A 24,245-nucleotide genomic window follows, 5' to 3' on the forward strand; every position below is an offset into this window, starting at 1 on the left:
TGGTGGCTGGGCAGGAACCCAGGATAAGAGCAGGAAGACCTAGAGCACAGGGAATCCTATGGGATGAGCAGGTAGAGAGCACCTGAGAGGTCCTGGCAGAAGGAAAGCTGTGTTCATGGTGGAGAAGCCCTGGGCCTGCAGAGCCATGGTTATAAGTGAAGTCACCAGGCTGCTCCGCTACTCCTGCTGCCTCACAACCCTACAGTCAAGAATCACATCTTCTACTTACATCCTCACACCTTGCTAAGTGGCTTCCAGCTTGGTAAGGTCAATGTCTTCCTGGACAGTCACCAGCCTGATGAGATGAGGACCTTGTCTATAGCTCCTTTACCATCAAGTACCTCAACCTCTTGGGGTCTCCTAGGACGTCTGAGTTCCTATTATCAGATATCTCCTTCAGACCGCAAGTCCTATAAAAATAAGTGTTTTGCAAATGAGCTCAAGGCAGTATATCAAATTGAAGCCATTACAGTGTAGATTCGTTGGCAGAGGTGGGAAAAGAAGTTAAATGCTGCTCTGGGGGACCGTGTAGGAAAGTTATAGGTGGGATAGGGATCAACAAGAGAGAAACTAGTTAAGGAAGCAACATGCAGGTTGTTTCTAGAATGAAGGACACAATCATTCAGAGGAAAGGGCAAACTCCAAACCTAGCTCTTCACTTCCCAGTGAAGTCAAACTGGACCCTCAATAGGAACCTCTCCAACACTGCAGGGTACGCCTACAATTTGCCTTTGTCTCTATTAAAGCCAGAAGATGCTAGGAGAGAGGGAGTGGGGGACCAGAATGCTTTGCATCCACAACAGGATGACCTAGAAACCCTCCAAAGTTGCCATGGCCTACTGCCTACAGTCAGGGCAGCTCTCCACATGTTATCTCCATCATATCCTATCCCCTTCTATGTGGAAGCAACTTCTCCAAATACCTATTCCAGTTCTTGGCCTCCTTCCTGGAACCACTGTTCACCTGTGGCAAAGGGCGCTGGCAATCCTGTCAGCACATGGCTACTCACGTAAACACCGATAACACAAGGCAAAATGTATCCAAGCTTCATCAGCTGGGGACTGAGCTCTGAGCTACTGGTCATCCCCAATGTCTATGACAATTAATTTTCATTGTCACATTGAGTAAATTTAGAATGAGCATGGTAACATGAGTCTGAATGTGTCTGCGAGAGTGTCTCTAGAACGATCTAACAGAGCAGGGAAGACCTACCCTGAATAGGGGTGGTGCTATCTTAGGGTCCCAGAAGACATAAAAAAAGAGAAAGTGAGTTAAGCATTCATTTCTCCCTGCTCTTGCTGTGGACACAATGTGCCCAGCTGCTCTGCCCTCTTACCACCACACCTCCATTGCTATCATGAAAAAAAAAAAAATATATATATATATATATATATATATATATTCAAAGCGTAAGCCAAAATAAATACTTCCTTCTTTAAGTTGCTTTTGTCAGAGCAATGAGACAAGTAATACAGAAACTTGGGAACTAAAGGGGAGTCATTGTTGTGATAAACCCGACCACATGGTCTTCAGATCTCTGGAACTGGTTTGCCTGTGGAATGGGGAAGAGTTTGGAACTTTAGATAGGAAAAGCCCTAGGATGCTGTAAGCAGAACTTAATGAGCCAGCCTGGTAGGAATGTAGGAGATCAGGTGCCCCGAGAAGCATGAAGTGGAGGTCATAGCTCATGTAGTTTCAGAGGAGAATTTGGACTTCACTGCGGACCGAGCTAGAGGCCATTTATAGCCATTCTAGCAAAGAGTGGCTGAATTCTTCCCATGTCCTGAAAACTTGAATGAGACTGACTTCAGACGTAATGACTGAACTGCCAGACTTCAGTTTTGCCTTGGTTTCATGGGAGAAACATGAGCTCCTAGGGGCCAAAGGGTGATGTGTTTATGTCAAGTTGTTGTCAACTTGTTTGATTTAGAGTAACTATGGAAACACATCTCTTGGTGTGTCTGTGAGAGACCAGGGAGGACTTATCCTGCATATAGGCAGTCCTGTCCTGTGGATCTTGACTGGATAAACAGGAGCCAGAGGGCTAAGTATCAGCGGCCTCTCTGTCTGCTTCCTCACTGTGGATGTAATGAGATCAGCCTCTCTCTCTCTCTCTCTCTCTCTCTCTCTCTCTCTCCTATCACCCATCCTCTCCTCCCTGATGGACAGTATCTCTTCAAATCACAAGTCAAAACAAACCCTTCCCTCCCCGCATCGCTTTTGTTTGGTATTTTGTTACTTCAGCAGGAATTGACTGCTATTCTCTCTCTCTCTCTCTTTTTTCCCCCTTTGATAGTCTGTTAAAACATTTTCTTGAAACATGCCTCTGGAATGAAGTCTGGTGATTGTGACATGGCCCCTTCCGAGAGGTGCCTGGGGATCAGTGCTATTTATGAAGATTTTAAAACCCACTGCTCACCTCTTAAGCTGTGAATCTGTTGGTCTGCTCCAGGAAAGCTTGTCACACACAGATTGCCCGTGGCTTTTGTCTCAGTCAGTTGATAATATACCGATTTTAAAAAGCATTTAATAAATCTGGCCTCTCAGACACTATAGCATAACCCAGTCGACCTTAAACATGCTCAGAACAGTTACAGTGGCCTACAGATGGGCAAAACCACGCAACAGGAAGGCTGCTTATAAAGAGGCTGACTCTTCCATGGATATTTACTGATGGTAAACACGCTGAGCACAAAAACCACAAAACAAAATGTACCCAAAAGACTCTGACGGGACATTATAGAGTGTGCTTGTTCACTACTGAGATCACGTGCTGTCTAAACGTGGTTCAGAGCCATTGCCTAGCACCGTGGGGAACCATATATCACCAGCCCAGGGAAAGACCAACATTTAAAATCCGAAATTCAGGTTCTTCTGAATGCACACTGCTTTATGAGCACCCGGAAGTGAAAATGTCCAAGTAAAGCCTTTATGTGTCACAGGCCGCCTATAGTTCTAATGTATGGAACCTCAGGTGAAGGATTTGAGAGAAACTCAGAGGAAATAGCTTACAGTGAGGGACTGGGAGTTAGACGAATCCTCGACAGGCAGACAGACAGACAGGGGAAGGGGCCACAGGCAGAGAATTAAGATGGCCAAGTCCCAACTTTCTCACCTTCCTCATCTGGGGCAACGACCTGGCAGCTTGAGACAATGGCTTGGCTCTTTCCTCCCACCAACAGGACACACTTGCCAGAAGATGATTTTTTAACAAATTGAAAGCCAGAGCAGGACAGGGTTGCCCGAAGTTTAGACCGATCAGCTTCCTCACCTTTGTTTAAACTGACCAAATTAAGAGAAGAAGACCCCAATTCCAGCCATCGATGACTTAAAAAAAAAGATCCCCAGGCCTCTAGGAGGGCCTGAACACTCATTTCCTGAGTCCCCCTCCCTTCTGCTTTGCAGGGACTCTTTCTCTGTGTGCCTTGCCACCCCTAACAGAAGTAGGTGTTGATTCTGTTCATTCCACCTGCTGCGTCAGAGATTTTCCCTGCTGTTACCTGTTGTGGTTAAGTTTTTTTCCTGCTTTTTAATTCCTTAACTGGCAGAGGAAACAAACCCGATCCGGACCCCCGGTTGATAACGATGACATTATTTTTCAGAGGTTCAAACAACCATTTCAGGGGCTCCCCCACTGTCAATGCTTACAGCCGTTTCTGTTTCTGTCATATTTTCTTCAAACTCCCAGGAACACATCAGATGGTTTCTGGGGTAAGAAAAGACGGTGTTCTTTAAGGTGTTCCCTGGTAGGTCAGCCATGTTCCAGTGGATGGCCCCACACCCATGGGTGGCACAGATTGGATAAGAAGTTAGGTGGGGTTGGGGAATAGGGTGCAGATCTCGGAGGAGTTAGGGGAAATGTGGGCTTAATATGCTCAAAAGTGACATCAGGACTGGTCGTGTACCTCAGTGGTAGAATGATTGCCTAGCTAGGATGCAGGAAACCCCAGGTTCCTAACCCAAAGCAAAGCAAAGAAGCAAGCATCCCCCAAAGGGACAAACTGACCAGCTGAGAAGGCGCAGTTTTAATCCTGGGGGTGATCTGAATGTTCCCAGACCTCTAGAAGCAAAGGCTGGGGTAAGTGATTTGGGAATATGGGAAGAAATTTCAGTACTATTGTGCCCAAGAATCATGGTGGGACATTTCTTTTCTTCTCTTCATGGATTCATTATTTTCTGCATGGTTTTCATTATAAAATAACATTTTATTATTTTAAGATAAGCTTTAAAAAAGATTTTTAAAAAAATGTTTAAAAATTATACGCCTATGTGTGTCTGCGCGTCAGATCTGTCATGGGAATGCAGGTGTCTGGAGAGCAGAAGATGGTGTCGGATGTTTTGGAATTGGAAGCACAGGTGGAGGTGACTCATCCTGTGTGGGTGTTGGGAACCAGCCCCATCCTCTGCAAAAGCAATACACACTCCAGACTGCTGGGTCATCCCTCTAGCTCAGAAAAAAAGATCAATTTCTTAAGTAAAATGTATACTTAGAAGTCTAGAGAGAAGAGGGCTTGCTGCTGTTGCAGAGGACCAGAGTTCATCCAGTTCCCAGTGTGCACATGGGGTGGCTCGCAACAGCCTATGGCTCTAGGTCTACTTCTTGCTTGCATGGGCAGTGGCACGCACAAGCGTGCACACACACATGTATGGCATGCACACATACAAATGAATAAACAATAAAAGTAAATCATCTTAAAAAGGAACTAGGTGGGGTTGGGGATTTAGCTCAGTGGTAGAGCGCTTGACTAGCAAGCGCAAGGCCCTGGGTTCGGTCCCCAGCTCCGAAAAAAAGAAAAAAAAAAAAAAAAAAAGGACTAGGTATACACCTGCAATCCCAGGGCAAAGGGGAATCGATATGGAGACTCAGGAATGACGGTCTTGCTGGCTAGCCAGTGGATGACCAAGGCTTGCTGGAAGTCAGCCTAATAGGAAACCAGTGAGCTCCTCTACCTTGGAGGAAGGGTGGGTACAGGGTGGAGAGAACTCTTGGAAGATACCCGAGATCCTTCGCTGGCCCCCTCACAGGTACATATGGGTCTAAGGGACTAAGCACACAGGTGTACACACACACACACACACACACACACACACACACACACACACACACACACATACACACACACAGGCACACATACACATGTCATTCACAGAAAATGCATGCATACACAAAAGACAAAAATATATATATTTTATTATATATTATATATAAATATATATATATTTTAATTTTAGAAGTTTTTCCCCCTTTCTACATTTCATATTCTGCTTTTACCTACCCTACGCATTAGGAGGAATTAAGTTCAAAACAAAACAACAAAAAAATGGTTCAACGATCTACTTTGCCTGTTAAAGTGATCAGTTTAGGGCATCTTTTAAAACACAATTCATCCTTTTGTCATGAGTGTGTTCTCCTAGGAAATGGCTACTAAGTAGGTCACACCACTGAGCGTCCTGGCTGATTGACTGAACAGGAAATTTTGAATTGTGGCTGCAAAGCTTGGAAGTCCCAAACTCTTGCAGTGGTCTCTCTCTCTCTTCAGATACAATAGCTCTTGCTATTTGGGGATTTCTCCCTTTCATACTTACTATGAAATTGCTTTCACACAATATATTTTGTTCATATTCTTCCCCCTGCAACTCCTCCCAGCTACTCCCTACTTCCGTATCTACCCAACTTCATTCTCTTTCTCCCTCCCACCCTCCTTCCAGTCCTTCTCCTCCCTCAGCAAACAAACCCCTCAGTAAGAACAAAGATCAAAACAAACAAAATCCAATACAACAAAAACCACCAAAATAAAACAAAAAGCAAACATAAAAACCACGGCATCCAAGCAGATGCAGCAGATGTGCAGCTTGGTCCCCCCATAAGTGGAGCTGGGGCTGTCCCTGACCCTTGTCTGCCTGTGGATTCTGTGTTAGCCACAGCGGGGCAGCCTGGTCTGGCCTGAATGGGAGAGGATGCACCTAGTCTTGCAGTGACTTGATGTGCCAAGATGGGTTGGTACCCAGCAGGGCTCCCCCTTCTCAGAGAAGAAGGAAAGGGGGTTGTATGAGTAGGAGGGACTGGGAGGAGGGAGACTGTGATCGGGATGTAAAGTGAATAAATACATTAATGGGAAAAAAAAACACACGGTGTCAATTTTGTGGCTGCTACTACTCCTGGGCAGGAGGCCTGCCTGGAGTGTGATTGATAATGCTTTCCCTTTCCCGGAAGGTATCAATTGCAAATAACTTCTTGGTTGAGGGTGGGACTGTGTCTACTTGCCCTTGTCAGGACTGAGATCCCATCTGGCTTGAACCTGTGTAGGTCTGTGTTGTGTCATGTTGAGTTCTTTGTGGGTCAGTCCTGTTGTGACTGGAAGACTTGTTTCCTAGGAATCATCTACCAATTCTGACTCTGACATGGGTTCTACCTCTCCTTCTGGAGAGAATGCTAAGCCTCGAGTGGAGGGAGTTGATGAAGACATTCTATTTAGGCCCGAGTGTCCCAAAGACTCACTCTGCATGTTGTTCAGCTGTGGGCCTCTGGATTAATTATCGTTTACTTCAAGCAGAAGCTTCTCTGATGTAGGTTGAGGGATGCTATGATCTACATCCCAGCCTACTGTGGCTGCTGTTGGTCCCTAGTAGAGAGTGGTTCTATGGGTCAGCAGGAGTCAAAAACAAATGGAAGTGTCCTTAGAGGAAGGGCTCAAAGGGGCAATGAGGCAGAACCAGAGGGGCCCTGGGTCCAAACGAAGAGGCCAAGCCCCTAGAGGGTGGAGGTGGGCTGGAAGGAGGCTACGGGAATTTCGGAACAGCTTAGGCTGTCTTCCATCCTATGGCTAAGATTTGCTTGTGTAGCACACTTCCCTTGCTTATTTGTGTATTTCTGCATTTATTTTTATATGCAAGCTTTTCCTTTGGGATTCTAAAGTAGTCAACGTTTGGTAAATTCAAAATTAAATCAATTTTCATGTTTTTTTTGTTCCCACAGCATCGTGTTTTCTTAACCTGGCAGAAAGGATTGAATATTTTGGCCTAGTTTGGGAACTCCAGACCTAGGAGGCAGACTGGCACATTTCCAACCAAGTGACAGGTTCACTGCTGGGCTAATGGATTCTTTTGCCAGGAGTGCTTTGACATTTTTGGAAAATGAATGCATTGTTTAAAGCTATCGCTCACTTCTTTCTCTTCTTTATTTGCTGATCTTTTTATTCATATGAAAGTTTTCAATTTAAGGATTCCTCTGAGACCTGCATCTGGTCTCCCACAGAGGCTCCGAAATACAGGACGTCTTATGTGAGATCAGCTAAATAGCAAGGAAGAGTGTATTTAGAAGCCACGTTGCATGGTGGTTAAAAGCATGACCCCAGAAGGCAGACAAACTATGGAACTAGTTGGAGCTCTGGTTTCCCCTTCTTGGCAAGGGATTTAATGACTGGAAACCATGAAAATCCAACTAGTTAGCACTCGTAAAGTGAGCAGAATAGGATTGGTCAAGAAAGGTTAACTACTTTTCATGACTAAAGGCTCAAGAAGAGACAAGGGAGACAGCCCTTAGCCCACAGTCTAAATTCTTACAATTATTTTCTATGTGAGCATTTTTCCTAAATAGACTTACAATGATTTTTAAGATAACACATATTTTTCAAAGAAAAGTACACACACACACACACACACACACACACACACACACACACACACACAGCCAGCCTTTGTCTACATTGTTGGTTGTTCTTTCTTCCACCCTTCTCCACCCTTTTTCTCCTGCTGGGAGCCAAGTCTGCTTACACACCCTCTGTCTTAGGAATGTTTCAGGAATGTCAAGTCCACTTATACCCTCTGAGAAACCTAGAAGGTTATCTGTTCTTATCAGCACACCTGCAATTTGTGGTTTACTGTAACAGGAACCGAAAGAACAATGGGAGGGTGGTGACAGTGAACTGGTCTTGGGCCCTGCATGGCCTTCCTGCTTGCTTGTCTTTATTTTTTTTTTTTCTTTTTTCCGGAGCTGGGGACCGAACCCAGGGCCTTGTGCTTGGTAGGCAAGCCCTCTACCACTGAGCTAAATCCCCAACTTGCTTGTCTTTATAAGCCACTGCATGGAAATAAAATTTGAGAGCTTGATCAGACCATAGACTTGCTCTCCTTCTTGGTGCCTCCTGTCCACTCCCAGGTCTTCGCTGAACCCCTGCAGGCCGGGGCATTCTCCCACCTTTCCAACCCTCTAATGCTAGATAAGAGAGGAAAAAAAGGAAAGAGAGGAAAGGAAAGAGATCTCCGAATACAGTCAGGGGTTGAAAAGGGGGTGATGTTATCATTAAACTACTTCCTGCCAATTAGGGTGTTGAGTTCCTTGGGACAAGTTTGATCTTCACTGTCAGGATATCTAATTTCTTTTTCTTCTTGTTTCCCCTTTGTGCACAACTACTTAACAAACCACAACCAACAACCAACAACCAACAATTAGCAACCCGCCATGCCTCTCAGGGCCCTAGCATGTATATACCCTCTGTAAAGTCTCCAGGATTCCAAATGTCACACAATCTCAGAGCCATCTGCAGCTGGCAAAACCATGCCACTGTTAGAGCACGAGGCAAATCACAGTTGCTGTGGACAATCTGAAGCAGTCCCATACCCCACACCTGGGATTAAAACCAAAACATACTCTATTTATATCTCTATGTTCTTTAAAGAAAATAAATTTCCAAAATTGTCACTACACGCACATGCTCACACACATCTGTGAAGTGTGAGTAATCTATTATCCCAGGGAGCTCACTGACCTGACCTTCTGAAGTAACAGGTAGGTGTTGAAAGTTTTGCGACATGGCCAAACATGCTGTGTTCTTTTCAGACTGACGGAAAACCTCTGGCCTATTTCCCCACAACCATGAAAGTGTCTCTGCCTAGACTCTTACGAGAAAGTTACTAATGCTTATCTTGACTGAAGCACCTATCATATCTCAGCGGTCTGAGTGGGAAAAAAGTCCCCCAAACTAAGCAAGCTTCTAGGAATGATGCTCTCAGCCTCGTGACAGGGGTGGAAGGCAGAAAACGTAAAGCTTAGGCTGAGTTTTGTAAAGCCAATGCCGTAGTTTATTTTACTTATGTGTGTGTTTACTCGTTTGTGTGTATATATGGGAGGGTGATTTCTATGTGGTGTGTGTAGATGTGTGCATGTATATGTGTGTTCCAATGTATACAGGGATGCACATGTATGTGCATGCCTGTGGAGGTCCGAAGTTGATGTGAGGTTTATTTCTCTTCCACCTTCTTCATCGAGGCAGGGTCTCTCAGTCAAATCCAGAGCTCACGGACATTGCAAGTCTTGCTACCCAGCTTGCTTTGGGGGTCCTTTGCTCCGCCTTCTGAGTCACAGGCAAGCTGTCATGCCTACCTGGCATATACATGGGTTCTGGGGCTTTTGACTCCATCTTCCCAGTCGTGTGGCCAGTACTTTAACTGCTGAGCCACTTCTCTGGTTACTTCGCCTTACTTTTTGAGGTAGGGTCTCTCACTGAACTTGAGGTGCACCTTTTCGGCTATACTTGCTAGCCAATGGCCTCTAGGGCTCAGGGTGCTGGTGTTTGCAGTCATGCACCAACTTCAAGGCAGGGGTTTGAGGATCCAAACTCAGGTGAGAGACAGCAGACACACTCACTCACTGAGCTATGGCCCCAGCCCAGAATGATTTCTTATGAGGAGGAAATGTCTGTTAGAGGAGCTTAACAGAAAACAAAGATGTAACTTCATAACATGTGGTCAGAATGTCTAGAATTTTGTAAAATGAAACCTCGAGCAAAGAAACAAATGATCGGTGTCACAGAAGAGAAAGGATGGGTGGGCCAGTGATCGATGCTTGCCGAGTGAGTGCGAGACCCTGCGCTCTGTGCTTAGCACTTGAGAAAAGAGATAAACGTCACTACCAACACCACATTAGAGTTCAATCAAGGAAGATCGTCAGAGATTCAAATTACCTGCTTTAAATTGGACCGTTTAAAAAGCCCACTTTAAGCACTTATGCCAAACAGTGATGACTCTCAAAGGGGGAAAACTCTTCTTGCTTTCAAATCCACATGATATATATATTTTTAAAAATATCAAGTGTCCTACTTAAATCATCACTTCTCAAATTGTATGTTTCTCCAGTATTTGAATTATTACTCTTGTTATAGAAAACAATTAATTTGTAATTAAAGCTATATTTAGGGAATGAGAAAGAAATATTTTGTTTTGTTTTTAATAAAATTGCAATTACATCAAGAATCTTTTGAAACTCTGAGGAGGGGGAAGGAGCAGCGTGCATCTCCATCTCCAGTCACATGAGCTCCTGGATGCAACTCCAGGTTCAGGATGTCTGGGTCTTGAGGGCTGGTCCCAGATTGCTCCTCCTGCTCCGGGGGGATGGGGCAGAGAGGAGTGCTTGTGTCTGGACTCAGCTGGACTCACGGCTTGTGCTTTGTCACATGGAATCAGCTCTCTCTGTTGACATTTCATCGTTCCTATGGCTTGCTAAGGAGTTACAACATCAGGAACGAATCCAGACCTTCAAAACTGTTCTAGAGTAAAAGCAGCTAGTGTTCCACAAACTCTAACGCAGTGCTACGTTCTTATCATGTTTCTACTGGTAAGGGGAGAAGGAATTAAGACCATTTACAATCTCCCTGGAATGTCGGGTCAACAATCCACTGCAGAATAGCACAACTTAAAAAGCACAATCACGCTCATGAGCTGCAAAATTCACTTTGCCAAAAAGGAAAACAACCAACCAGCATCCGCCATACCACTTATCGCCCTTCCCCACCACCACGTAGAAAACATTGCTGGGCGTCTAGAAACTCCAAAACACGAAATACTATGGAATGCTGCGTCCCCCTGACTTTTTTCAGGGAAGCTTTTGTCCACCCAGTCCACCACACACTTACGTCGTATCCGCTGTTCCGGATTCCACGCCGGGGTCGCTCCCGTGTGACCAGAAGGTCCATCTCAGTTTCTCCGGGACTCGGGCTGTTCAGAGACTGCCGGCTTCGGTAGACTGAGTTCTTCATCTGTTGCCTGAAGGGAATCCAACAACTGTTATCATGCAGCAAATGCCCTGACAGATGGAATTCTCCACCGATCCAAACCTACAGGCAACCAGTAGAGGGTTTGGATTTGCCTCAGAATCTCAGAACTGATGGTACTCGGTCCTAAGCCCGCAGCGGGGAACACGGCACCCCGCCCTCCTGAGCCGTCCCAGATGCTATAACTGGCTGTATTATGTTTTCTTTCATATCAAATTAGGCTACTACAATCAATTGGAGCAGTGCAACCTCATCTAAAATTCTGCTGATGGCAAGGCCAGGGGTTCTCCGTTGACCCTCGAGGACAGCTAACGCTGCGGAACAAACTTGCCTTGGCGGACTTTGCTGACTCGGCAGCCGCCCGTTCCTTTTTCACCTTTTGATTTCAGGCATGGACTCCTACAGTGAGTTAGTAAATGAAGCCTGTAGAGGATGGGCCACTTCTAATGCTACTACCATTGATTGATTTCTTTTCTACAATTACCATGTAGACTCTCTTCTTGGCAAAGGTCATAAGCCTTGAGGCAACTTGGGGCTTCCCTACCAGTCCAAATTTTTAAATTAAAAAAATTTTATTTATTTATTTATTTATTTATTTATTTATTTATTCATTCATTCATTCATTCATTCATTCATCGCCAAGTGCCTAGCATGTGTTAAGTACCTGGAAGCTGACCATCCATGGCCTTGGTACTCCCACTGTTTATATCCTAATGGGAGAGACAACTTGCATGCTAACTTCAAAGTAATTAGCATTATTACAAAGAAAAACAAGGAATATTGGGGACATGGTTCACTCAGTAAAGTGTTTGTCTTGCAAATATGAGGACTTGTGTTCAAGTACCAGAATACAGGTAATGATGATAATAATAATCATATGATTAATAATGATGATGATGATGATAATAATAATGCCACTCCAGGTATTGCACACTTGTAATACCACACTGGGAGACAGGAGCATCCCTGGGGTTCACTGCCTAACCAGCCTACCCTACCTGAGGCTCCTCCAGAGCAATGAGAGACCTTGTTTCAACAAATGGCGGGCAAACACTGAAGGACGATACCCAGGGCACACAATGTACACACATGCAAGTGCACACACACACACACACACACACACACACACACACACACAGAAAGAAGAAGCTAAGAATGGTCAGAGAAGGATCCTCTAAGGAAGCTGAGTTCTAATAAATGCAGCCTCTGAAGGGAGCACAAAACCCGGGTAACAGCAGCTCATTCAAGGTGTCAACTCAGCTACTCCTCATAAATTCACACACTTGCCACTGTCTTGTTTCTGCTTGGAGGAATCTATCCACGGAGGGGGACAGAAGCAACCACCTGAAGAGAATGTGGTCCTGCTTGTTTCCCTCCCATGAGTGGCAACGTTCATCAGTTGGAGTGAGACTCATTAAAGACAGATGACTTCGATGGATTCTGCAGTGTAACAGAGGGATTAGAATTCCCCTTCACCCAACAGCAACATGACTTACGCTTCCACACCATCTTCAGAGAACTCTTATGTACAACCTACTGCATGTTTCAGTTCAAGGGTTCTAGATATTCATAGCCGGGAGTAAAGGCATGGTGCTATTTATCCCAGTAGTTGTGAGAGGCCAGAGGCCCGGCATACACACACTGTTTTATGAACACAACGAGTTGGTTACAGAATTCAGTCACATACAATCCAGCAAGAACCTCAAGGATCTGCCCTACCCTTTAGCCATGATACAACAGGCATAGATAGCCTCTATCACGAGGAGCCACACCTATTTTAAGAGAATCTGTTGCTCTTCTTGTCTTCTTGGCCCCATGAGACTTAACCTGGTGGTAAGTATAGCATGATGCCTCTTGGTGGCTACCTTTCTTTCAGGGGTAGAAAAGTGACTCAGACTGGACCACCAGAGGAGCATATCCCTACATCCATGTGACTGGTCAGAGGGGTGGGCGCATGCATGACTTAGGTTGGGTCCATGAGTCTGAGTCTCCAGGCTATGACCAGGACAACTAGGAATGTGCGACTTTGCATTTGAGGGACACACACTTGGGGCTTCGGACACTTGAGTTTTCTGATACCTGAAGTTTCTGACATCTGGGGTTTCTGACACCTGGGGTTTCTGTCACCTGGGGTTTCTGACACCTGAGGTTTCTGACACCTGGGGTTTCTGACAGCTGGGTTGTTTTTGTTTTTGTTTTTGTTTTTTTGTTTTTTGTTTTTGTTTTGTTTTCCATCATGAGGTTTTAGCCAGCCTTCAAACAAAGCTTGGAAAAAGTGAAGAGAAAGCAAAGGCAAAACCAGTATGGTGCCCTTGATTGAGCCAGACTAAAGCTTTGGTCTTGACTAATGCTAGGCAACACAGTCCCTTTAGTTTAACTAGGTTGTGCTGGATTTCCAGTTTGCAACCGAAAGACTCCTGGCTAATAAGACAGTTTACTACCTCCCATTCTAAACCATACCCTCCAGTTACCTGTAACTAGGGGCTTCCTTTGGGGAAGGAGCTGGGCACAGCAGGCTTATGGGACTGATCTTCGGAATGACTCATACTTCAAAGCAGATTCCGAAGAATTTGCATCCTTGACTTCATTACAATTACGTTTTTTGGAAAAAAGAAATCACATTTCCTAGCTACCCAGCCACCGTCAATTAGCCCATTAAGAAAAGGTTTTCTAATACGTGGTGGCAGAATAAGCAGGCAGATCGGCAGGAGGTATTTCATAAATCTTAGACATACACTAGTGAGGAACATGGGTATGGTAGAAGCTTACACACTGGAGCACTTTATTCTGCCTACTACTACTATACTACTGCTTTATTCTGCCTTCAGAGGAAACAATGCATTGTAATGGCTAACATTTCTGTCAGTGCTGGGGATTGAACCCAGGGCCTTGTGCACACTAGGCGAGTGCTATCCTACTTTTAAGCTACCTCCTTAGCTCAAGATGCACATCTGAAAGACTTGTTTAGCATGTTTCAACAACCAGACTTCCACCGTGGGTGTGTGTCCAGTGTGTGACTATTAATTGGTGATAAATAGGGCTGTCATGTAAAGGGATGCTTATTTATCAACCGATGTCACTAGGCACACTTGTCCTTATTTTTTCATAGTTTATAGCTTGTTGATTTGTGTTTCTTCCCCTCCGACAATATTGTTAGCTGGGTTTGATCTGTTAAGAACTTTTAACAGATAAAGTGGTTTTCATATTGTATCCTATGGAACCCCTGGGTTCTGTGGAGATGGCCTATGCAGTTGAGAAGGAGGAGGGTGCCCGGTTTCTGTCAGAGCAGCTCTGAATAGATTACTGAATAGGTTACTATGTTGTGTTGGCCTCATAGATGCATGATCTGTGAGGATTTGAGTGCAAATGGTTTATTTTGAAGGGAGCTCTGCCAACTACCAGCTGGGGACTGGGGAGATGGGAAGATTACATGGACATCAACAGAGGTGCAATGAGGAACTGATGGGTATTTAGGGTGGCTGGGGCTCAGACTCACTGGAAAAGTGTGTGGGGTTAACTGTTATTGTTCAATAGCAAGAGATGCCTCCCGTTGAGAAGACAGTTTATTACACCCACAGAGCTCAGAGGAAAAGCCAGGCCATGATGGGGAGCAGGGTGGGACACACAATGACCAGTTGGGTCAGAAGGCAGAGGGAGAGAGGAAGAAGCAGGAGCAAAGACCTTTAAACTGTGGCTTCTGGGAGGCTCAAAGGGCAGGGCAGGGGAAGCACGGTGGGAAGAGCTGGTTTGGATGATGATGGTGGGTTCCAGAAGCACTAGGATGGCCTTCGTTTGTCAAGTGCTTGGCTCTGGTGTGATCCAGGCAGGTGGGCATTGCCTAGAACTAGAGCCCCAGGAGACCGTCTAAAGGACATGGTCGAAGTCTGGTTCTGTGATTGGTGTCATCTGAAGAGTATGCTTGCAGGTGAGTATTTGTCACTTGGCCTTGGGTGATCCTGGGGGAGGGGATGATATTTCCCACCTGCTTCATGTATGCACAGCTAACACAAAACCTTGAAACCATGGTGATTGCAATGGTGTTTCTGACACCCAGAATCTCCTGCCAGGGGTGTTGACCTCTGACTTCTAGCCTGTCATCAGCTGAGGATGCCCTACAACACATTAGGTACACAACTCTTCAGCTTCTGAGAAAAATCCCCGAATGAGTTACAGATAGCAGGTGCAAAGTCAGCCGAGCAGACAAACTTGCCACAGACAGCCTTGGCCTGTCAGGCTGTCTGCTCTGTGTCTCCACATGCGTGCTTCATATGAACTAGGGTGTTTTAACTAATTTTAGAAAAAAAAAAAAAGAACTTTGAAACTACTCTGAGAGACTTAGGGATCAGTTAACATTAGAATCACAGTTTTGCCCCTTCTTGGTATTTCTTTGCTCTAAAGGGAAGTTAGTGATGTTCTTGCTTAGAAAATGATCGCTTTGCTGTACCCTGCTCTAGCTGAGCGGCTCATAGCAGCAGCTCTGAAGGTTGTACTGTGAACAGCAATTAAAAGCTAACTTCAACCTGTGACAAGAGATAAACATCAGGGTGGAGTCAGCAGCAGCCTCGAGTCAGGAACCGCCCTGAGCTGGGCGGAGATTCGGGGATGGGTCAGCATTTATCATACCCAGCTATGAACCCTGCAAGCTACAGTGATGATTGAACAGCTAAGATAAGTACTCTGGCACAAAAGTGGCAGAAATGGTATGAGAGAAATCAAACACTTTCTAAAATTGGATTTAAAGACCATTCCATAGGAAGAGCCCATGTCTGGTATCATTAACTGTGCCAAAAGCCTGAGGCTGCCTAACTCCTAGGGGAAAACCTAGTACTATTATCCTGCTAAATGGGCATAGTAATAAATTACTCCCTGAGTTCTTCTAAAGCCATTCTCATTTGTTTGAGTGTTGTACCTGTGTCTATGTACACATGCATGACTGGTGCCCACAGAGGCCAGACGGCACTAGAACTCCTGGAACTGGGGTTATACAAGACAGTGAGCAGAGTGTGGTCCTCTGAAAGAGCAGCAAGGGCTCTTGACTATTAAGCCTCCTCTCCACCTAGAGCCCTGAGTTCTTATCTTTAAACTCATAGGTTAGTTCGTCACTCAGCCCTCGTCAGAGAAACTTCTCATCAAAGACTTGCAACCAGTCAACATGCAGAGAAGAAGAGACCGGAGTGCTCAGGTCTGAATGGGACATCTACACTACACCAACCTCCCTCACTGAGTAAGAGGAGGCAAAATGATTAGAAGAGCCAGAGGGGGCAGATATCTGTAGCAAAACAGTGTTTACCAGACGTAACAGTTATACACATGAACTCACAGTGGCTGTGACTGCAGGCACAAGATCTATACTAGATCAAGCCTGCCAAAGTTCCAGAATGGATTAGGGTGGGGATCATGAAGTCCCACCCCTAGTTAATGGGAGAGGGACAGTCACTTTTCTTCAAGGATGCAGGCTACCCATGCTCCAGGAGGTGGTTCCACACCCATGCACATACAGGATTCACCAAACAGATTCAGAAGATACTAAATTTGAAAAAGAAAACAGTAAAAGAGAGCACATGAAGCTCAGAGGGGAACATGGGGGGATGGGAACAAATTGGAGGAAAAGAAATGGGGGGTAGTTTGGACTCAAATGTACTACATGCATGTATGAATATGAAATAAAATATTTAATTAGATTTCATGTCTGTTTTTATCATTGTTAGGAGGTAGAAGCTTTGCCCAGCGATGGGGCTACAAAGTCTTATGGGGCACAGCAGTGAGGCGGCAGTTTGAATGAGAATGGCCCCCTATATACTCATATATTTGATTGTTTGGCCCCCAGTTCGTGGAATTGTTGGGGAAGAATTAGGAGGTGTGGCTTTGTTGGAGTGGGCGTGGCCTTTTGGGAGAAAGTGTGTCAGTCGAAGCAGGGTTTGAGATTTCAAAAGCCCGTGGCAGACCCAGGTGCTTCTTTTCCTGTCTCCGTGTCTCTCTCTGTGTCTCTGACTCTGTCTCTGTCTCTGTCTCTCTCTCCCTGTTGCATACGCATCAGCTACCGTTCCAGCACCATGCCCCTGCTTCTTGCCAGGATGACCATGGATTAGCTCTGCAAAACTGTAAGCAAACCCCAACTAAATGCCTTCTTTTATAAGAGCTGCCTTGGCCATGCGTCTTTACACAGCAGGAGGACGGCGGCTAGGACTAATGACATTATTAAAGGGCAAGTTCTATCCCCCTTGTTCTTCCCCTTTCACCGTCCACCATGCGTTAGCACAGTGAGGACACCTTTACCAGATCCTGGCACCGTGAGCTTGGACTTCCCAGCCAGCAGAATGGTTAGAAAATACAGTTATGCCAAGTACAAATTCCCCGTTCTCAGGTTTTTTGCTACGTAAGTATAGGACAGATGGAGAGAGAACCCCGTTCAAACCACCTGGCCTAGCTCTACCTCAGTGGGCCAAGGCCCTGTTAGAGCTACAGCAGCTCTCATTTCAAACACTCTTCAGGCTTCTTGTCACTCTTTCGGGGGCCATAGAGCTCATCTTTTTTCTTTCCCCGGGGGCTTACGTTTCATAGGAGCAACCCTTAGGCTGTCTTGTCTAACAGGAAACATGGAAGGAATGAGTGAGAAAAAGCACATGTCATGCACGCATACATCGTCCTGACTGGTCTCTCAGTCACAGCCTGACAGTAAGTGTGGAAGACCTGGACAGATCTGTGAATGACTGAAACGAGGTAGCGTGGAGCCAAAGTGTGACCGGGACTCACTAAAGCTGAAAACTCGAGGTGCACCATCTGCCGTCCTGGGCGAGAACCATTAGCGTAACTGAACAATGCGTGGCCCTTGATCTGGAGGTTGCGTAACTAGGTAAGTGATAATTATATCTCACCCCGCTCTGAAATAGCCACTGGCTTGAAAATATCATTAAGCTAAAGGACAATTGGGGTTGTTCGCCCCAAAGTGTGTTTTAACAGCTTCAATTTGACTCTCTTTCAGACTCATTATTGAGTACATGCTTGTGGGGACCACATCAAAAGCCTGCAAAGATCAAAGTCCCAAGGTAAGATCAAGGAGCGTGGGGATAAGGCCCCAGGGGTCTTCTGTCCTCGTCCCATGTTACACGGGGACGTAAAGTACAGCCATAGAGCATGTACCTGTTCTTGGACTCTGCGAAAGGAGCACACAGTTCTGGGTCTGGTTCCAAAGCATGCTCCATTTCTTTTGGGGCCTTTTCGTACATCTTTTTTCTTTCTGTTAGGCCTTTCCCTGCATCCACTGGGGGGAAGTCATAGTACCCCTTCCTCTTGGCTTTCAGGCGTAGCTTGTTCCGATAGTGCTCGATGTCTGACTTCTGCTTTAGAGCCTTGCTCACCTTGGAGGAGAGAGAGAGAAAAGAGTGTCAGGTCCACACCCGACTCAGACAAGAAGCTTTTTCTGCAAGGCCAGCTGACCAAAAAGACCAGAGGTGGAAGTATGGGAGAGCTTTTCTGGGAATCGTGACCTTCTAGTAAAAGCCCCTTGTCTGTCACCAACGCCAGCCCTCATATAAAGTGGATCTGGCACCATAGTGTTACGAATAAGTTTGGCACCCATAGCTCATGTGTTGAATGATTGGCCCATGAGGAGTGGCACTATTAGGAGGTATGGCCTTGTTGGAGGAAGTTTGTTACTGTAGGCCAGTTTTGAGTATATATATAGCATATGTATTGCATATGCTCAATCCAGTGGAGTTTCCTCAAGACTGCTTGTGGAACAAGAGGCAGAATTCTTAGCTCCCTCTCCAGCACCATGTCTGCCTGCACATTGCCATGCTTCCTGCCATGATGATAACAGACTGAACCTCTGAAACTGTAAGCCAGTCCCAATTAAGTGTTTCCTTTTATAAGAATTGCCTTGGTCATGGTGTCTCTTCACAGCAATAAACCCCTAAGACCCATTGAATTACCTTACATCTTTGTCTCCCACATCTGTCTGGACTGTTGCAGGCCTATGTCTGTCTGTATACCCTTAGCTAAGAGCCCATACCATTGTGACCCCTACTCTGCCTATACCCTGTGGTTCTTCAGTGTGGGAGCCTAGCTGCCTGGCTAGTTCTTGGTGCCCTGAGTCTAGCTTCAGCCCTGAATAACCTCATGGCTTTCTCTGTCCACTTAGTTGGGGCTCTAGGGATGAGGCTCAAAGTGGATTGGGATGGATGTGGGGGGAATAGAACAAATGTTCCACTGCAGGGGCCTGCTTTCCATATGATCCACTTGCTCAGGAGAAGGAGACAGAGAGGGAGAGGTCAAGATCGCTATGCGTGACTCAATGTTCTGTTTTCTTTAAAAATCACCTTTAAAAAGAATTCCCTGTGATTCATAATGGAGAAATTTATGGCATTTGGCCTTGGGTTATGCTTTTCCCACTTACATTTAAATCAGCCATCCCTACGAGAAGGAGAAGAATTTTAAGGCAGTCTATGTCAAGCTTGGAGAGACAGCTGATTATAGAGAGAACAGGTCAGGGACCTTTTCCAGCCGAGTGTCAGCAGGGCCCATTGCTTTAACTGCCCAAAGGTATCGAAGACCCATCTCTGACTGAGGGAAATGCTCATGTACTCTCCCCAAGTGACAGGAAGCTGGCCCCGGAGGAAAGGATCTGCCCTAATTTCAGAGTGTGTTTGTACGATGTTCATAGCATTAGGGTAGGACAAAGAGACCCAGGTATGGTGGCCCGAATGACAGACAGCTTTAACCAGGCAGACAGTCCTAATCAGAGGCAGTTTACAGTGCATTAGTGACAACTTCAGAGGCTTGTGTGTGTCTAGGGAGAGGGGACACAGAACTGGTACTCAGGAAAGATTACAGAGCTAAGAGGCAGAAAGGACACATGGTGACCAATTACTTCATCCTCACTGATGAGCCAACAATAACAAAAACAACATGGCAGCAATGCTGACGAAGTGTTCACGTGCGAGGCATTGTGCTAAGGGCTTCACGTGCTGTGGGTGCCTCCATTTTGTGGGTGGAGGGGCCGACACTCAAAGGACTCTACTCACTTACTTAAAACACAAGAGACTTCGAGTGGAGTGGACGAGTTAAGTCCAATTCTGGCGACACAGCTTTTGAGGCCATAGTTTTTAAGCACAACGCTGTTGCTCATGATGGCTGGAGGGTGGGTTAAGAGAGGAAGGAGCTCTGGGCAGTGTCAGAGCATCTGAACTCAGCCATCAGCATGGCCTTGAACCAGCACCTCACCCTTCAGACTAGTCTCTCTGACTAAAAATAAGGAAGTTGAAATAGAAGGTGTTGCCTATGTATGTATCTGAGCCTCAGCCTATCACAGTTTAAGGCCAGTTCATGCTCAGAATAAAAAGGTCTTTCCTGGGGTTGGGGATTTAGCTCAGTGGTAGAGCGCTTGCCTAGGAAGCGCAAGGCCCTTGGTTCAGTCCCCAGCTCCGAAAAAAAGAACCAAAAAAAAAAAAAAAAAAAAAGGTCTTTCCTGCAGCGACACGACAGGTGCACACAACATTGTCACAAGTGTCCCACGTATGAGAAGAAGCCTCTAGTATGCATTTGTGAGGCCTGATTGTGCAAGGCTGCAGTGGGTCCTTTGAGGTGCCATGAGAAGGAGGCTTTAGACCTTCAAATCACCCACCTGCTTCAGGCAACATTAGCAGGGCAGAAATGAACAATTAACCCAATGCTTTAACACAAGAGAAACCGTGTGCACAGTGGCCCCACTGTGTGCATACATGTGCAATGTCAATACACATGGTGGCCCCCACAGTGTGTGGATACATGTGTGATGTCAATACACACAGTGGGGCCACTGTCTGTGCATACATGTGCAATGTCAATATACACAGTGGCCCCACTGTGTGTGCATACATATGTGATGTCAATACACATGGTAGGGCCACTGTGTGTGCATACATGTGCAATATGTGATGTCAATACACACAGTAGCCCCATGTGAACATTTGTAAAGATTTAGCAGCATTTTTTTTTTTAGCTCACTGATAACTCTACTGCTAAAGGAAGAGGGAGGGGTGACATTTTCAACCCAATTTCCTGTTCTTTGAGATAACACTCTTCTCTCTCACCTACTGATCAATTGTCTACTATCTCTGTCTAATTTTCTTTGATAAAATCTCTCCTGGATGTGGCAGATGTTTTTTAAGTCAATTAGACTGGCTGCCCAATGAGCCCTGAGATCCCCCTCTCTCTCCTCACCAGTGCTGAAATCACAGATGCATACTGGCGTGCTTCACTTTTATACGGGGCCAATCCCAGGTTTTCATGACAAGCACTTTACCAACTCAGTCAACTCCCCGGGGGAAGTTGACTAACATTGACACCACCTAGAAAGCAAGCGGGGATGGGGTGGGGGGTGGGGGGAGGGGTGGAGGGGTGGGGAGTGGGGGGGCCTATTTCAAGTTTGCTAAGAGAAATCAATGTCCAGAGTCTCTAGTGGCAACCTCCTTGCCGGAGTGACAGTGTGCTCTCTTCACTGCTCTCTGTTCACCCTCCTCCTGTTACCCCAACATTATGGATCCTAATGGACGTCGAAATGTGCCGAGTGCAGCATAGAAAGGCTTCAGGCTATACTCATGAGAGGTTTGGGAGAAAGGGGGTCATTGCAGGTGGGAAGTGTTGTGAACACACCCTGGATGACTTGGATTTCCCATCACCGAGGTCGGGTGTGAAACGGAGGCCACTGGACACACGCTGCACTCCACCCGCCGTGGGATCGCTGAATCCTAGCGGTCCAGCTGGATTCTCCACCCAGGCTGTGCGCGCTTACCTCGCCGTTGAGCGCCGCTGAAGACTCCGGGCCCCTGTCTGAGGCGGGGTGCACTACCGGCAGAGCTGACGGTTTGATAGCTATGAGCTGCACGGATCCAGAAGATGTGTCAAAGGGATCCGCTGCCGCCTTGCCAGCACTGTCAAAGAGACCTGCTCCCTCCTCTTCATCGCTTGCTGTCCCTAAGGCCAGGCACAAACACGTGGGTTTTTAATATGTAGGGAACTACAGGATTGAGATGTGAGGGATCTCAAAATGCAGAGGCAACAGTATGTGGCTCTGCCCACGGCTCACTTGTGCCCCTGGCTTACTTTTAACTTTACGGCTTGTGCCATTGATCGAGTTATTACAGTATCAGTAAGTAGGGAAGAAATTTAAAGGTAGTAGTTAAACAGAAAGAAAAAATTCCTTTCAAAACAGGGACAGGACACATTTGAAAATAATGAAAAGTAAACTTATTCGTTATGCTTCTATAAACGAGAGAAGTGAATTTGGCCAAACCTGCATCTATTAAGTTTGCCCACTGGCAGAACAACAGCTTCCAGTCTAGTCTCTACTGATGAAGCTATCTCATTTTGCACGATGCTAAGTGACAAGTTTCCCGAGGTCAGTTAGCCACATGTACTGCTGCGGTTGTGTCTCTCCTCTCTCTCTCTCTCTCTCTCTCTCTCTCTCTCTCTCTCTCTCTCTCTCTCTGTCTGTCTCCCCCCTTCCCTTGGAGGCTATTTCTCAAACGACTTAGGTTTTTCATTCTTTTACTTGTCTACAACAAAAGAAAGCTATGAAACAACCCCAGAGAACTAACTCACAGCTACAGACAACTCCTCTAATTACACGGACTCATTGCCTCCTACGCACTGGTAAATTAATTCGCCCATCTGACAGAGCGTTCTGCTGTGACGGCTGCAAGACACAAGTTGGCTCTGTGATTCCATAACTAAGCTGACAGAAGGTGCTTCAAGTCCAGCCATATCTAGCTGATTTACTTGTTTTTTAAGTCGTATTCTCATGGAGTAGGTATAAGAATGACAGCTTATTGAACGGGCTCAGCAAGATAAATTAGGCCTACTTAAGCAACTGAACTAGGAGGCAGTTTGGAAGCAAAATGGGTGTTACATAAAATATGAGTGTAACCAAAGTACGTTCATCTTGCCTCCTACCTGCTCAAGAGACTTGGGGTGTTATTTAAATTATTGAGAAACATAGCACGGAGATCACTCTGTCATTTACAATCACAGAAGATCTGTCAAATTAAACCAAGGACGTACTTATTTTATAATGTAGCTAAAACAACTTACAGACCAGGAGTGGGTCATAGATGGATTTTTATATATATGAATATATATATATATATATATATATATATATATATATATATATATATATATAATCATGGACTGGTTTGTAAATACAAGGTCACCAAAGCAGCCACGGGATAGAGGGAAATCTCTACCAGAAGTGTCACTACATGCATATGTATTTTTAGAGGGTAGTTTTACTGCATGCTATATGCCTGGCCACCTTCATCGCCTACTTCCTGGTCAATTACAGCAAAAGCCGGCCATGCTTTGTTTCCATGGCATCAGGTTTCCGCGTGTTCGCATTCTGTCTAAGCTCCTCCCCCACAGTTACCTGGCAACAGCCAGGTATGCTCCGCCCCACAGTTACCTGGCAACACAGTGGCCTGACTCACTATAAAAGGGGCTGCTTGGCCCCTCCTCACTCTCTCCTCTTGCTCTCTTCTCTTGCTCCTTGCTCCCTTGCTTTTCCCCTTTGTTCCTTCTCTCCCCATTCCCCTCCCCCTTCCCTCCACGTGCTCATGGGGGGGGGCCTTTACTCCTCTCCTCTTCTACTCTGTTTATCTCATTAAACCTTTCCACGTGGAACCGTGCTGGCCCCTTGTGTTTTGTCTGGAGGAGAGCCGAGATTTCTACCCCAACACACGGTGATCCCATTCCCACTGCCCTGCTCATACCCACTGCCCTGCCCTGCCCTTTGTAACCGTGAGAGGAATGACAACCACATTAACGACATTGTGCTGCTTCCAAGCCTTGGTTATAAAATAGCATTATGGTTTCCCCCTTGGGTCTCTTCCCCACTATGGTTCTCTCTTGGGTCACTTATTCTAGGAAAGCCATTCTGCATATATCCAAGCAGCTGGATGGAAAGGTTTGGTGACCTCTCACCAACAAGACTGTGACTTTATGCCAGATCCTAGGTCAGAACAACTTCGCCAAGCCAATAGCAAGTTTCTGAACCACAAACATTATGTGAAAGGATAATGCATTTTAGGCTTCTGTTTATGGGTAACTCGTTAGGTGTTGTAGAGCAGTTTTCCTTTGAGATTCAAACACCCCCATGCTGTAGGGAAGCTCCTTAAGACAGAAGGTAAACAACTCAAAATAGCTTCAGGAGGCGGTTCCTGG

General features: G+C 45.8%; 1 protein-coding gene across 4 annotated transcripts in view; it reads right to left on the reverse strand.

Moving 5' to 3' along the window:
- G2 (protein) overlaps nucleotides 1-24,245 on the reverse strand; it is a 276,275-nt gene that overhangs the window by 43,362 nt on the left and 208,668 nt on the right. For all 4 annotated transcript variants that reach the window (XM_087645743.1, NM_001437728.1, XM_087645740.1 and 1 more), the window contains 3 exon segments: nucleotides 21,820-22,001; nucleotides 18,189-18,406; nucleotides 10,911-11,040 (listed from right to left, as the gene is read on the reverse strand). In XM_087645743.1, the coding sequence (XP_087501869.1) occupies nucleotides 10,911-11,040; nucleotides 18,189-18,406; nucleotides 21,820-22,001 (530 nt within the window).

This window comes from Rattus norvegicus, chromosome 3, assembly GCF_021556685.1.
Source record: "Rattus norvegicus strain SHRSP/BbbUtx chromosome 3, alternate assembly SHRSP_T2T, whole genome shotgun sequence".
Lineage (NCBI taxonomy): Eukaryota > Metazoa > Chordata > Mammalia > Rodentia > Muridae > Rattus > Rattus norvegicus.